This window comes from Solanum verrucosum, unplaced genomic scaffold (assembly GCF_900185275.1).
Source record: "Solanum verrucosum unplaced genomic scaffold, falcon-dt-bn FXZP01000101.1, whole genome shotgun sequence".
Lineage (NCBI taxonomy): Eukaryota > Viridiplantae > Streptophyta > Magnoliopsida > Solanales > Solanaceae > Solanum > Solanum verrucosum.
Window position 1 is genome coordinate 2,330,757 of NW_026020111.1, and position 16,983 is coordinate 2,347,739.

The 16,983-nt window shown below is 33.2% G+C and overlaps 2 protein-coding genes and 1 pseudogene across 2 annotated transcripts in view; all 3 read left to right on the forward strand.

Annotated features, from left to right (window-relative positions):
- The window catches only part of LOC125825495 (uncharacterized), a 6,505-nt gene extending 5,895 nt beyond the window's left edge, over positions 1–610 (forward strand). The window contains exon 10 of the mRNA XM_049504822.1: positions 566–610. Within this exon, the coding sequence (XP_049360779.1) occupies positions 566–610 (45 nt within the window). The remainder of the gene's footprint in view (positions 1–565) is intronic.
- The window catches only part of LOC125825438 (uncharacterized), a 1,130,247-nt gene that overhangs the window by 993,777 nt on the left and 119,487 nt on the right, over positions 1–16,983 (forward strand). The gene's annotated exons all lie outside the window — the stretch shown is intronic.
- Positions 11,658–13,268, forward strand: LOC125825432 (probable inorganic phosphate transporter 1-7; annotated as a pseudogene).

Consider the following 16,983-nt stretch of genomic DNA (forward strand, 5'->3'; position numbering starts at 1 on the left):
CCAAGATCGTTAACTAAGATCGAAAGATTCAACTAGAGAAGAGGAAGCTAGAAAGGAGAAGGAATATTTTGAATAAGAGAACTTTCTTAAGAAAACTCTTTGATTAGATGATTGGGTTATGGTTACAAATGTACAATACTATCCCTTATTTATACTTACTTATGGATGATTCTAGATACTACAAAATTTAGACTATTCCATAATTCATTACAAATATCTAATTCCTTTAAAACATCTACAAGAAAAATCTAGTAACATTATCTTCTACTCTAGAATATCTAGATATTTCTACAAGATACTTATTCAAGTGAATATACTAGGTTATTCTAGAAACTATGATATTTGATCTTAAAAAGAAATCATTTTAGATATTTTCACAAAGAGAAAATGTAATTATAGCTAAAAGTATGTTTCAAATTGTATTTTATTGTATTAGAATTTATATTTTATTTTTTATACACAGATCCTTTAGTATATAGTTCAATAAATATAGTGTATCTGCATTTTAAGCATAGTCATGTTTTCTTTTCTGTTTATTTTTTTATGATTTTAGTTTTTTATACAGATGAAAGATTTTGTCTATAGCAAGTCGGCTTCTAACAAAATGTAATTCAATCAATATGGCAATATTTTTGTCTATATATTTTAATGCTATGTTTTTTATTATGGATGCCATGACTTTATTTAATTTTCTTTCTTTGACGTTTGAACTTGTAATTTTTTCTATAAATTTGATGTTACACCACCTAGACATTTTGTAATATTTTTTTATACACATCTTTTTTATAGCCAATTTCTTTTTCGATTATTAAAACTCACGTTTGGTAATTAAAATATATTAATTCTTCTGATATAATAAAATATTTATTTTTCACGAAGCATTACAAATATCAAACCTCCAACATCTGACACAAGATTTTCGTGCTATATTTTGTGAATTTATAGTGATGACTTTATGTACACTCCAGTATGATATATTTACTTATATAAATTAATTTTTCTAATGTCAATTAGGGGACAAACGTGCCATGCACGTTCCCAAGACTAGTGTCTATATATTCAACCGCTCTAATACATCTTAAAATTTCATTAAATGGCAATGTTTATCGAATCTTCCTAATATTTGGATTAAACACTTCCCAATTCATATTGGAATATACTTGTGTCGTTGTAGTTACTTAAATCATCCAAAGAAATTCTTAATAGAAACTCATAAGACTCCTAAAATTTAGGAGGGTTATACTAATGAAGATCCCCAGGTGGATACAGAATCCAAATTCTATCAAGATTTTAGTATTGATACTCCCTCAGTCCCTAATTACTTATCTATTTTTCCTTTTATAGTTGTCCTTAATTACTTGTCAATTTTGACAAATCAAGAAAGGACAATACCTATTATACCCTCAATTAAATGACTAATTATTTTAAAAAATGTAGAACTTTTCATCCACTTAATAATTAATAGGGATAAGAGGGAAAAGAAACCGCATACTTCAGGTAAGGTTTTTTCTTTTCTGGCAAGTTGTGCTTTATGTAATGCATATATATGTTGATTGTTACAATGGGTGGGAATAATAGGTATATGGTTGATGATAAGGAATGTAGGGATGGGCTCATAATGGCTGAATTTTTTTTTTGTACTTATTAGGGTAGGAGACAATACATTAGTGGAGATTAATTTCAAGGCTTAATATTAGATAAGGGTAGATTGATGATGGGATAAATCCAAAGTAATGAATTGGTGGTATTGGGAAATTAATGTACGGCGGGGTGACGACCTTATGTTATTTTTTTTTACTTTTCGTTTCTTTCCAGGGCGTAAGTTACAGATAGGGTAGTTGGTTTACTTATTTTGGATTTTATTTTCATGATCTTTAGATTGGACACAAGTTTCGAAATAGTAAATTAAGTAATTAAATATAGGTATATTGCATTATATGAACAACATTAAAGTTATGTTATTTGGAGGAATTAAGACTTAACTCTGGGTTTGAGATTTTAGAACTTGATTATATACATTTAGATGAGATTTTGGATATAGGATAAATGTACAGTAATATGGGTGTATACGGACTCGTTTACTTACAAAAATGCATATTTGATAGATTGAAAACATTCTGAAGCTTTATGAAAGGAAAAGGCAAGATCTTGAGGATTCGTGACACGTGTCCGACATTCGAGGTATGTTAAGACTTTCTAGACTTCGTTGAAGAACAATTTCTAATTAAAGATTAAAAATGGAATAGACAATGGGTAAGGGCGAAAGATGGAGGTCTCATACCAATAGTGTGACAGGCATTGGTACGAGTACCGGTTTGATTAAAGGGAAAGTTTATTACTATTATATGATAGAATGTAATTCGAAAATGCCAAAGCATATGGACATTAGCTGATATATTTAGTGACTTGATTTCTTGTGTGTGGTTGTGTTTCTTTATTGAACCCGTAAAATTGTGATAATTGAGGTGATTATATGTTATAGCGACATTTGATTTATTGAGATGTTGCATCATCCTTTTTTTTATTGATATCATATTGTGCACGTGCATTGACATGAGACTGAGTGTGGGTAAAGGTCTAACACGTGGAGATCGTCCGTGTTGAGATCGAGTTATGATTATAATTTGGGCACGTGGAGATTGTTTGTGCGAGGGAGAAGTTATGATTATAATGGGGCATGTGGAGATCGTCCGTGCGAAAAAAAAATTGTTTGATTTTATGATAGTGCGTTGAGATCATCCGCACAGACACGTGGAGATCGTCCGTGTTGGAATATGGACCTCGTGAGTCCCCCATGGGTCATGAACTCTCGATGTATTTCCGAGGAGTATCATGTATATACGGTTGAGGGAGTACTTGACATATGAGGCATATCATTCCATGGTGTCACTTTGCATTGCATCTCATTACATCTTTCATTCTTGTTGATTATGTGTTTATTTGGTGGGTGGACATTACGTGAAATTTGATTGACCCTATTGACGAAAGCTTGGTTGATAAATATATTGTGGACTTGTAAAATTAAAGGATTATTTTCTTATATACTCCTGTCACTACTTCTTCGTTGTCGGTCGATGAGATATACTGGGTACACGTGGTTTCGTACTCATACTACACTTGTTGCACTCTTTTGTGGTGCAGATTGGATTTCAATTTCGAGTGCATTTCGTGGAGCTTTCAGAGCTGAGTTTTGAATTATCTTGGAATTCTAATGAGCTACTTGGCTGTTCTGCGGCCCACACCTCCCTCTATGTCTTTAGACGTTATCATTTTATTTTAGTATTTAGACAGGATATTTCTCACGTCTAGGTTTTTCATTTAGTTCCAGACTTGTATCGTAGTTTAGAAGCTCTTGTACTTATGACACTAAATCTTGGGGTGGTAATTTAGGTTTCCGCACTTCATACTTGTAAAAGACTTAGTGTTTGGGTATTATGTTTTCGCTTATCTTTCTACTTTAAATATTGAATTGAATTGGTAAAAGTATTGGGTTGGCTTACCTATCGGTTGGGAATATATGCACCATCACGATTTGTGATTTTGGATCGTGACAGATATGAAGGTCTTGAATGCGCTTGATTCTGCAAAAACACAATGGCATCACTTCACAACAATCATAATAGCTTTTGTTTCAGAGAATTTGAATACATTTGGATGATATATTTGTTTGGATTATATTTTTTGAGTTGTATCAGAACGAGTAATATAAGGATAATGAGATGTTTATTTAAAATATGATATTTTATTTTGATAGGAGAGTTTTCATCCAATTAGCTAGGGATATATGCAATAAATATCGTGATAATAAGAATATAAATAGCCAAATAATATAACGAAGAACAAATTAGCTAATAAATGGAAGTATAAAAATAATTTTAGCCCTTTTTTTCAAAGTTATAATCTACTTATATTCTTGACATAAAATATTTAACTTCATAAAAAAATTCTTACAGGAAATAAAATATTTAACTTCACCTAATAATACTAATACTTATATGTGTAAGTATTGATTTAAGCAAATAAGATATTAACCATGTGTTTGCTATATATTCCCTCAGTCCCATATTATATGTCACATTTTCTATTTGCACTTGCATTAAGAAATAAAGTAATTTTACCCTTATGCCCTTATTTAATATTTGCTTATAACAACTTTGTAATAAATGATGATATGTTAGATTTCAAAAATATAAATGTATTTGGATGACTATTTAAATTTTAGAGTTTATTTTTGGAGCCAAATTTTTACACCAATTGATCCAAAAAATTTTAAAAATCAAGTTTTTCCCACCTCAATTTTCCTATATATTTTGTGTAAAATGTTTTTTTATATTTTTATATATAATTTTTAAAGCAAACATGGCAACATCACAAAATATTCAAATTCCATTACTTCAAATTGATCTAAATTTTCCTTTGAACTTTTGAAATGTCATCTTCCTTGATAAAATTTGTTGAAGCTTCAACTTTCAAGATTATTTTTGAATTTTTTTCATCTTTTATTTTTAATTTGTTTGTTAATATTTTTTGTTCAAAATCAGATTTTATAGAATAAGTAGTGAATAAAGAAAACAGTTAATTGATGAATGAAGTACTCTTAGATTTCCTAGGTTAGTCAAAGTAAATACATTTTCAAGATTAATTAATTAATCTATCAAGAGTATAATGGGCAAAAAATGGTAATTTATGCATAAATTTTATAAAATGATATATATTGTGGTCTAGCTATTTTTAGAAAGGGGCGACATATAATATGGGACGGAGGGAGTATTACTTTAGATGTTGCTACAAGAAAATTATTTATTATAGAGATTCAAGTATGTTAACTAAAAGCTCTAAAATATTACTCCGTTTAAAAGGTGGGCAATCTTTGTCTGAAGGAAAATTTTGCAATTTTTTCTTTACAAACTTTAATATTGTCTTAGTAACAATAAAAATCATAAAATTCTTTTTGAAGCTCTAAATTTGGGAGAAATTGACAAATAGCTACTTTTCAGATTACTATCTAAGTTTATCCCAAATTTTAAAATTATTCAATATTTAGATAATGGATTAAATTAACCTTACCCTAGAACACCAAAAAAAAATTAAAAAAAATCAGTATATAATGTAGTATATTGGAATTCAAAACTATTACTTGAAGGTCACAAGTTTAAAAAATCTTTCATTATTTTTTTAAAATTTGGTGTCCAATCAACATTTTAATATAAAATGGAATAACAACTTTAGTTGCACTCTCAGGTGCCACTAAAGATCTTGTCACATCTTTAGTATCTCAACTGAAAGTCCTTTCATCCATAAAGCAATTGAAAGTAGGGCTGGCAAAAATAGAGTTTAAAAATTGAAAGTAGGGCTGGCAAAAATAGAGTTTAAAAATTGAAATTAATAATGAAAAAACAAAAATGACTTTAACCACAGGAGATGCTTGCTGCTGTGACCACCACTAGCAACTCCAACTATTGAAAATACAAGATTACAATTGAAAATAAAAATGAAAGAAATAAATCTCTTCAGGCTGAGGAGCGGATATCTCGCTCTCTTTAAGGAGATTCAAGCCCATTGCAGCAAATGTTTTCACCGGTCCAGCAGTAGTCCTTCTTGACTTGTCCCCTCCAGGATACAACAACCTATTCACAATATATAACTCAACAACCCTGGACGAGTTGAGTTCAAAGCTCCACAAAAAGAACACCTTCTTTCAACTAATAAGAACTCTCTTTTTTGACTAACTCTTTCACTCTATATTTTTCTTGTGTGTAGTATCTCCCAAACCAAATGAAGACTATCACTATTTATAGTTGAGGAAGTCTTCCTACCAATTGATAGGAAGATAATGGGTAGTAAATAGTGAAGATAAATTGCCTTAGAAATTACATAGGTTACAAGGTATAATGGAGGAATAAAAGAATGAAATAAAGGAGAGGATAACAAATGCACCAAGTGTTACACTTTGACTATTCTAACGTTCACTGCAACGTTCATCAGAAAGCAGCAAAGTCCATAATACATATGGTCATTAATTGACCACTAAGTAATGAGGAACAAATGCATGTAACTCCCACGTCCTCTATTCCATCTTCATGGCAGAATGGCTATACTAATTTTTAACAAATTAATATACAGAATATTAATATTAAAATGCTAATAAATCAACAATCCCCCACTCATTTTAATATTAGATAAGAGAGTCCATCAGCTGAAGGAAGACTACTATGCATAATGAAGGTGTGTTCTGCATTGAACCTCCACTTAGTGAAACAGTAACTTTTACTCCAGAGTCGTAGTGGTCTCAGACTTGAACTATGACTGCTTGAGGGAAATAAAATATCACTACTCACACATAATAATCAAGGTGTTGACATGAGCTTTAAAGCCAACACGTTATGACCATGTGTTATCCCGGTTTCATGAGTGCATTTGAGAATAAGCCCAATTCTCATAGGAAGCGACCTACTTCCACACATCACATAGGTGAAATCTGTCGAGAGTGCTCCTGTAAGCTTAACACTCCACCCATACGGGCTACATATATTCATTAAGAGTTTTGTCAACTCAACCTTCACATAACTACAGGAAACAATGCACTCACATCATAGGGAGGAAATAAAAAGATAGTGCATTTTTCACAACAAGTCATCATATGATTAGTTTTTCCCTTTGAACCTGGTTATAGGATCTCTAGTCTCCAGGTTGGGTTTCCTCATATATGACTCAAGGATTTATAGGCTTCAATCCCATCCCCCTCGATGTGCTCCAGACCTTTTCTCTTGTTAAGGCCTTAGTAAGAGGATCTACAAGATTATCACAAGATTTGACATAATCAACATTAATGGTACCATTTGTCAAATATGATCTTACATTACTGTGTTTCCTCCTTATAGGTCTGGATTTACCGTTGTAATAACGATTTTGAACTCTACCAATTGCAGCGGTGCTATCACAATGAATTAAAATAGGAGGAATTGGTTTTTCAAAATAAGGTATTTGAAATAATAAATCTCTTAACCAATTCGCTTCCTCACTAGCTGAAGCTAAAACAATTAGTTCAGCCTCCATGGTAGAGTTAAAAATAATAGTTTGTTTTTTTGATCTCCAACAAACAGCACCACCACCTATAGTAAAGACATAACCAGTGGTAGAACATGAATCACCTGATAAAGTGTTCCAATCTGCATCACAAAAGCCTTCAAGTACATCAAGATATTTTTTATAGAACAAACCATAATTTTTCATTCCAATTAAATATCTCATAACTCTTGTTATAGCATGCCAATGTTCATTACCTGGCTTGCTTGTAAACCTGCCAAGTACTCCTACTGCATATGCAATATCAGGCCTAGTGCAATCAGTCACATACCTCAAACTTCCGATTATGCTAGCATATTCCTTTTGATTTATTACATCATTCTCACTTTCAACAGGAAATAAGTGAACACTTGAATCAAAAGGAGTAGCAACATGCTTGCAATCAAGAAAGTTATATTTTTTCAAAATTTTCTCAACATAATGTGACTGGTCAAGGAAAATTCCATCACATGTTCTTGTTATTTTTATTTTTATTCCAAGAATAAAATTTGCCTCACCAAGATCTTTCATATCAAAATGGCTTCTAAGAATATTCTTAGCTTCATCAATAACATTCATGTTAGAGCCAAAGATCAATAAATCATCAACATATAGGCAAATAATCACATGTGAATTATTCCAAGACTTATGATATATGCACTTATCACACTCATTTGTTTTAAAACCATTTTCAATCATGCATGAATCAAATTTTTCATGCCATTGCTTAGGTGCCTGTTTCAAGCCATATAGGGATTTAGTAAGTTTACATACTTTGCTTTCTTGGCCTGCTTCAACAAAAGACTCGGGTTGATCCATATAAATTTCCTCATTTAGGTCTCCATTTAAAAAAGCAATTTTTACATCAATTTGATGAATTTGCAAATCAAAAATTGCAGCCATAGCAATTAAAAGTCTTATGGATGTAATTCTTGTTACCGGTGAAAAAGTATCAAAAAATTCTAGGCCTTCTAGTTGTTTAAAACCTTTTGCAACTAGTCTAGCCTTATATTTATCAATAGAACCATCCGGTTTCAACTTTTTTCTTAAGACCCATTTGCAACCAATTGTTTTACAACCCGGTGGTAAATCAACTAGTTTCCAAGTTTTATTAGAAATTAGTGATTCCATTTCATCATTTACAGCCTCTTTCCAAAATATAGAATCATGTGAAGATAATGCTTCTTTCAAAGTGAGAGGGTCATCTCCAACATTAAACACATAAAAATCAGGACTAAAATCTTTTTCTACTCTAGCTCTTTTACTTCTTCTTAACTCAAAATCATCAACTTCTTTATTTTTCAAAGTAGAAGTAGAAGAACTAGGTAGTGACAAAATATTTTGTTCAATCCTTTGACCCCAACTATTTTTAGAATCAAAAGGAAATTTATTCTCATGAAAAATAACATCACCCGATTCTATCACAATATTATCTTCAAGATTAAAAAATCTATAGGCTGTACTATTTGAAGCATAACCAAGAAAAGCACAAGTAGTAACTTTCTTACCCAACTTTGTAATCTTGGGATCCATTAGCCTCACAAAGGCTAGACAACCCCAAACTCTTAGATATCCCAAACTTGGCTTGTAACCTTTCCACAATTCAAAAGGTGTCAATTTAGACTTTTTATGAGGCACACAATTTAACACATAACAAGCAGTTAAAATAGCTTCACCCAAAAAATTTAAAGGTGCATGTGACTCAATAAGCATGGCATTAGTCAATTCAATCAAAGTTCTATTTTTCCTTTCCGCTACTCCATTAGATGAAGGAGAGTAAGGAGGAGTAGTTTCATGAATTATTCCCAATGATCTAACAAAAGATTTAAACTCATTTGACTCATATTCACGGCTCTATCACTTCTAATTCTTTTTATTTTTCTTCCAAACTGATTTTCAACCTCATGGAGATAAGTTTTGAAATTTTCAAAAGCATCACTTTTATTTTTCATCAAGTAAACATATGTAAACTTAGAAAAATCATCTATGAAAGTGATTAAATATCTATTACCTCCACGAGTTAAAATTCCACCAAGTTCACAAATATCAGTATGAACTAATTCTAACAAATCAGTTTTTCTTTCAACTTGAAAATGAGGCCTTTTAGTGATCTTGGCTTTACTACAAGCCTCACATTTTTCAAAATTCTTTTTAATCATTGGGATTAATCCTAAACTACTCATGATTCCAACATAACGGTCATTAATATGACACAAACGAGCATGCCAAAAATTGGTAGAAGAAAGCATGTAAACAGAAGTAGAAGTTTTATTCATTTCAACATTCAATTTGAACATCCCATCACATGCATACCCTTTTCCCACAAAAATACCCTTCTTCACTATTACATATTGATCAGATTCAATAATCTGTTTAAAGCCTGCTTTATTAAGAAGAAAACTAGACATCAAATTTTTCCTCATAGAAGGAGTATAAAGTACATCTTTCAAAGTTAACACCCTTCCAGAAGTAAAACACAATTCGACATCTCCCTTTCCAAGCACTTGAGTTATGTGAGAATCACCAAGCATGATGGTTTTGGGCTCCTCAAAATGAGTATATTTTTTAAACCAGTCTTTGTCATAACAGACATGACGGTTTGCACCAGAATCAGTCCACCATCCATCAACACTCTCAACCATGTTTATGTCGGTAATCACCGCCACAAAAGGTTCTTCGGTAACGTTTGCCTGAGGGTTAGGACCACGTTTTCGGAATCTGCAAAATCGAGCAATATGCCCACTCTTGCCACAAACAAAGCACGGTCTTTTGTCTTGAACTTGTTGATTTTGTGCTTGGTTATTTTCACCATTATTTTTCTTGGGAGGTCTACCATTATTTTTCTTGAACTTTTTCTTCTTAGGCTTCAAAGAAGTATTTTTGTGAGTTTCAGGAGTAACATTTTTTGAAGTAATTAAATTTACCTTCGTTGTGACGTTGTTCTCTTCTGTTTGTAAAAGTGCATCTTGCCCCCTTGCCTCTTCTTCCATGCAGATTTTCATTATCAAGGTTTCAAGAGAGATTTCCTTTTGTTTGTGGCACATAGTTTTTTGAAATTCCTTCCAAGAAGGTGGAAGTTTATCCACTATACCACAAACAATAAGGTTATCTCCAATCTTAACCTCCTCGGACCTAAGCTCTCCAACAATCATTATAAAGTCTTGAGCTTGGTCTACCACTGATTTGTTGTCCACCATTTGGAAACGAAAAAATCTACTAGCCGCATATTTTTTCGCTCCAGCCTCTTCGGTATCATACTTACTCTGCAATGCTTTCCAAATTTTCTTTGCACTAGAGTAAGTTCCTTCCATCTCTTAAAATGGTTACCATTGAACCGAAATGGCTTGTTAAGGTCTCCCATCTTGACATCCGCATTTTTTTCAATTGTAGCCATAATGAATCTCCTTAAATTTGTTAGTGAAAACTTACAAGTTAACAAAAATACAAGATTACAATTGAAAATAAAAATGAAGAAATAAATCTCTTCAGGCTGAGGAGCGGATATCTCGCTCTCTTTAAGGAGATTCAAGCCCACTGCAACAAATGTTTTCACCGGTCCAGCAGTAGTCTTTCTTGACTTGTCCCCTCCAGGATACAACAGCCTATTCACAATATATAACTCAACAACCCTGGACAAGAGTTGAGTTCAAAGCTCCACAAAAAGAACACCTTCTTTCAACTAATAAGAACTCTCTTTTTTGACTAACTCTTTCACTCTATATTTTTCTTGTGTGTAGTATCTCCCAAACCAAATGAAGACTATCACTATTTATAGTTGAGGAAGTCTTCCTAACTATAAAAGAATGAAATAAAGGAGAGGATAACAAATGCACCAAGTGTTACACTTTGACTATTCTAACGTTCACTGCAACGTTCATCAGAAAGCAGCAAAATCCATAATACATATGGTCATTAATTGACCACTAAGTAATGAGGAACAAATGCATGTAACTCCCACGTCCTCTATTCCATCTTCATGGCAGAATGGCTATACTAAGTTTTAACAAATTAATATACAAAATATTAATATTAAAATGCTAATAAACCAACAGAATATAATTGGAATTTCTGTTGGAATAATAATTTAAAGTTAGAATATAAAACCAAATGTATTTAGGATTTGATATTTTTATAATTCAGGTCTAAATAGGATTTTTAACCAAAATAATGTAGGAATAGATTTTTTAGTTAATAAATAAGATTTATTTACTCAATAGTTAAGTCTATAAATATTCTACTCCTACACCTCTTTTCAACATATCTTAAAACCGTTTTTCTCTGCGCCAGGTGTGTTTTTTTTTCTTTCATGCTAGAGAAACAAGAATAACTATAAATTTTAACTTCGAGATTATAAACATATGTTTTCTGGGTTGATATATGCATGATCTTGCGTTTTATCAATATATATGCATGATCTTGCGTTTTATCTTTTTGTTTTGTGGTTCGTTTTTTTGACTGTCGTAAAATAATATTGTTTGTATGTTACAATAAGTGTTTGCTGTTTTGCATTGGTAATGTTGCTATTTTGGTCTCGATTGAAAATTGGATTAGCTTACATGTGGAATATTGTTTTGATTTGCAGAAAGAAGAAAATGGCTGGGGATATGAAGGTTTTGAACGCACTTGATTCAGCAAAAACACAATGGTATCACTTCACAGCAATCATAATAGCTGGTATGGGATTTTTTACTGATGCCTACGATCTCTTTTGCATATCTCTAGTCACTAAGTTGCTTGGACGTATTTACTACCATGTCGATGGCTCTTCAAAGCCTGGTTCACTACCTCCTAATGTTTCCGCTGCTATCAATGGTGTCGCCTTCTGTGGTACCATTGCGGGGCAACTCTTCTTTGGATGGATTGGTGACAAAATAGGAAGGAAGAAAGTCTATGGCATAACCCTTATGATCATGTGTATTTGTTCCATTGCTTCTGGCCTTTCTTTTGGTAGGGATCCTAAGACCGTCATGACCACCCTCTGCTTCTTTCGCTTCTGGCTTGGTTTTGGTATTGGTGGCAATTACCCCCTTTCTGCTACTATTATGTCTGAATATGCCAACAAAAAGACTAGGGGTGCCTTCATCGCTGCTGTTTTCGCTATGCAAGGATTTGGTATCCTCGGAGGTGGTATCTTTGCCATCATTATCTCTGCTGTATTCCAGGCTTGTTTCAAGGCGCCAGCCTATCAAGTGGATCCCCTTGGTTCAACCGTTCCTCAAGCTGATTACGTGTGGAGGATCATATTGATGGCTGGGTCACTTCCTGCTCTTCTCACTTACTACTGGAGGATGAAGATGCCTGAAACGGCTCGTTACACTGCTCTTGTAGCCAAGAATGTGAAACAGGCCACTGCAGATATGGAAAAGGTTATGCAGGTTGACATTGGGACAGAGCAAAAAGAGCCTGCTGTAAAGTCGGGCAATGAATTTGGTTTGTTCACGAAACAATTTCTTAGGCGACATGGACTTCACTTGCTTGGCACAGCTAGCACATGGTTTCTTCTTGATATTGCCTACTACAGCCAAAACTTGTTCCAAAAGGATATATTCAGTGCCATTGGATGGATTCCTGCTGCCAAGACTATGAATGCAATTGAAGAGGTTTACAAAATTGCACGGGCACAAACTCTTATCGCTCTCTGCAGTACCGTGCCTGGCTACTGGTTCACAGTGTTCCTCATTGACAGGATTGGCAGGTTTACCATTCAAGTTATTGGTTTCACAATGATGACAGTGTTCATGTTTGCTCTGGCCATTCCTTACCACCACTGGACTCTCCCTGGCCACCATATCGGGTTTGTGGTCCTCTATTCACTGACCTTCTTCTTTGCCAACTTTGGACCCAACGCCACTACATTTGTCGTGCCTGCTGAGATTTTCCCTGCTAGATTGCGGTCGACTTGCCATGGGATATCAGCTGCATGTGGAAAGTTAGGGGCAATGGTGGGTGCATTTGGATTCCTGTATTTGGCTCAACCACAAGACTAGACCAAGGCTGATGCAGGGTATCCTGCTGGAATTGGGGTTAGGAATTCACTTATTGTCCTTGGCGTAGTCAACCTTCTCGAATTATTTTTCACTTTCTTGGTTCCAGAATCCAAGGGGAAGTCACTGGAAGAGATGTCAAGGGAAAACGAAGACTCAACGGAGGAAGGAGCAGAAGTGGAGAATCATTCATCCGATAACAGGACAGTTCCCGTGTAAAAGTAGTTACTAATTTCATTTCTTTCCATTTTATCCTTCATATGTTCTGCAGAGGTTCTATGAAGCTATTAGTGTAGACATTCTGTGTAATTGCAGCAACTAGAGTTCCATATCATATATTGGATGCAGTATGTAAAAACTCTTCTCTTATTAACCTTTCTTCATTACTCCCTGCTCTATAATATATACTGAAGAGTGATTATATTAAAAAATTAGCTTTAAATAATTTCAAGATCAGTAGGTTCTCAGCATGAACAGTGACGAAACTAGGATTTTCGAGTACTTTTGGGAGCATTTGCAGTGAACCTTTTTTTTGTGTCTACCAGATAAACACTAAGTGCAACAAAGCTTAGTAAGATAATTGGCCTCTAAATATGCCAAGATCGATGATAAACACTAACTAAATACTTTTGAAATATACTCTAAAGCAAGCAATCCATTTGTGATAATAACTCTATTCCCTTATCTACTGTTTAGTATTGTAAGTTTATACATTAGATTGTTGATGTGTAACATTTAATTAGGTAATAACGTGTTAAAATTACAATCTATTCAAATATTGTATTCATCAAAACAATGTAATACAATCAATACAATATGAAACATTATAAAACTACTTGTAACAACCATTCAAACAAGCTAGATTCAAACCTACGAACTAGGACTAGCATCGAACTAAGTGAGTCAAGTCCAAGCCTAATTGAGCCAAGCTCAATCAATCTTTGCCTAATTGAGTTGAAGTACCAACTCGTGTTCTTTTTAACTCTTCTTCTGAATATCAATATGTTGTGTTAGTATATACAAGAAATTACAGTTGAAAATATACACCAACAAGATAGTTGAAGCTTGTTCGATATTCTCAATGAACCCTTTGCCATAACTAGCAGATCGTTTACTTAATCCATCCTCGTCTTCATGATTTTCTTCCCTATAACAATGTTCGACTGCTATGTTCCTTTGGACAACCTTAGGTATGATTTCTTCAATGATTCTTTGGATTCTCCATGGTGATTTAATAATTTTATTGATCATTTCAACCACTAAAAGATAGTTCAATTCGACTTCTAAGACTTCAAATTGTTGATGAAGACATCATGATATACCAATTAAAGCTGCTTTGGCTTCACTGTAGTTATTAGTGAAAAATTTGTGGGAAATGCGAATGTCATACAATCTATAATTGGTCAACTGATGAGCTTATGGGCGGACTAATAGCCCGTTTGGATTGACTTAAAAGTTGATCAAACCTACTTTTAAGTCAGTTTTTGACTTCTGGAAGTGTTTGACAAATATAAAAAATAACTTAAAATAAGTCAAAAATGACTTAAAATAAGTTACGAAGTGTTTGGCAAGGTAAAAAATGACTTAAAATAAGTCAAAAATGATTTAAAATAAGTCAGAAACCAAAAGTAGGTCTCCTCTACTTTTTATTTTTGGGAAAAGGGTCAAAAATGCCCTTTAACTATGCGAAAGGAACAAAAATGCCCCCCGTTTATAGTTTGGCTCAAAAATGCCCTTACCGTCAATACTTTGGTCCAGAAATGCCCTTATAGTTACAAAATGGGTCAAAAATGCCCTTTTCCGAATAAATATTTTTTTTTCTTTTTAAACACACCTTCTTCCTAATTAAAATATTATTAAAGAACACTATTCTTGTTTTCTTTTTTGTAAAATCACTTTAACAAATAAAAATGTAGGAAATATTTTTCTTCTTCTTAATCTCATTATATCAATTAAAATAGAATAACTTCATGTACCATTTGGACATATAAGTTAGCTGTTTGTTGTGATTATCTTTTTTATTTTTTGATAGGACATAGTTAGCCTAAGCAGAGATGACTATACTCGCAAACCAGAGGATTTACTAAGTAAGGGTATGTATGGACCACCTTCAAGATAATAGGTCAAACGAAAAAATGGCAAGACAAAAATAGCATGCACTACCAGATGAGCATCCACAGGTGGTGGGTAATTTCCATCAATTGTGTCTATCCAGCTAAATATTAGGTTGTGGTAACCATAAGATTTTCCTGCCATGCTTCGTGCATATTCCCAAGCAGCAGTCTCGTTGAACTTGGCTCGGAGATCAGGGTGCAAAGGTAGCACTACAATATGTGGATTGGTGTCAGCACTGCACCATTCTTTTGACCCTTTTCCCTATATTATATGTCCAAATGATACATGAAGTTATTCTATTTTAATTGATATAATGAGATTAAGAAGTAAAAAAATATTTCCTACATTTTTATTTGTTAAAGTGATTTTACAAAAAAGAAAACAAGAATAGTGTTCTTTAATAATATTTTAATTAGGAAGAAGGTGTGTTTAAAAAGAAAAAAAAAATTATTCGGAAAAGGGCATTTTTGACCCATTTTGTAACTATAGGGGCATTTTTGGACCAAAGTATTGACGGTAAGGGCATTTTTGAGCCAAACTATAAACGGGGGGCATTTTTGTTCCTTTCACATAGTTAAAGGGCATTTTTGACCCTTTTCCCTTTATTTTTTGACTTAAAAGTCATTTCAATTTGACTTTTTATTTTTGACTTAAAAACTACTTTTTTTAAGCCAATCCAAACGGGCTCTAAATCAAAACATCCTTGAAGGGATAAATTCTATTCAGTGCACACCTATATTTTATTTTAGTATAATGAATTACCTTTGTGAATTTTGTATTTTAATAGCTTCGACCCTCCTAAACATTGATGTGGCAAACAACCTGATTGCACTCTCTTTTAGGTGCTGTTTATATCTAAAACTAGATGTGGAATGCCCGTGCAAGGAACCGGCCCAAGAAATTTAGATCGATCGCTTATCACTACAAATTTATACTTGTAAATAAAAAACTAAATTTCATTTCACGAGTCCAAAATGAAATTACAACTTGAAATTGGTCGAATAAAAAGTAAGGTCGAGAGAAGAATAAAATTATCATAGAAATATCTTTCTTTTTTCGACACTCCAAAAATGTTGTTGTACATGTATCTTATTGCAAAGACGACCAACACACACCGACCTGTATTTTATAGATCCCGAGCAACATAGCATAAAATGTCCTTGTGGCAAAGCAAGTATGTTCTATTTCTTCATGTTTTCTTGCTTTTAAGATTTCATTCCAAGCTTATAACGGGGAAAAATTTCAAGGATGTTTGAGAAGTTTCTAGCAGTCCTCTTCCTGGTTCGTGGTGTATGCTTATTGCGCAATGCAGCCTCTTCCTTCAAAAATTTGTGGCACCCCCGATGGCCCTTTTGTTACATCACCTAGAATTAAACATTGCGATGGACGATACTTAGCTTACAAAGAACATGCTGCACCAAGAGATCAAGAAGTGTGAAAAATGATAAAGTTGATATTTAGAATATCATAAATTTTTCTAGTATAGTTTCTAGAATAGTTTAGTGCAGTATCTAGAATAATTATCATTAAGAAATATCTAGATATTCTAGAGCGAAGTTGCTTTGAAGAAATATCTAGATATTCTAGAGAGTTAGATATTATAGTAAAAGATATAATAGTCTAGATGTTGTAATATCTAGAACCATCCCACACAAGTATAAATAGGGGTGACCTTCGTAAACGATCTTGGGCTAGCAGAAGATTTTTCGATCTTAATTAACGATCTTGGGCCAGCAAAAGGTCTCCCTGATTATACTTTTCTTTTGCTATTCTCTACATGGTATCAGAGTCATAGTCATACGTCTGGATTTTATTTCAA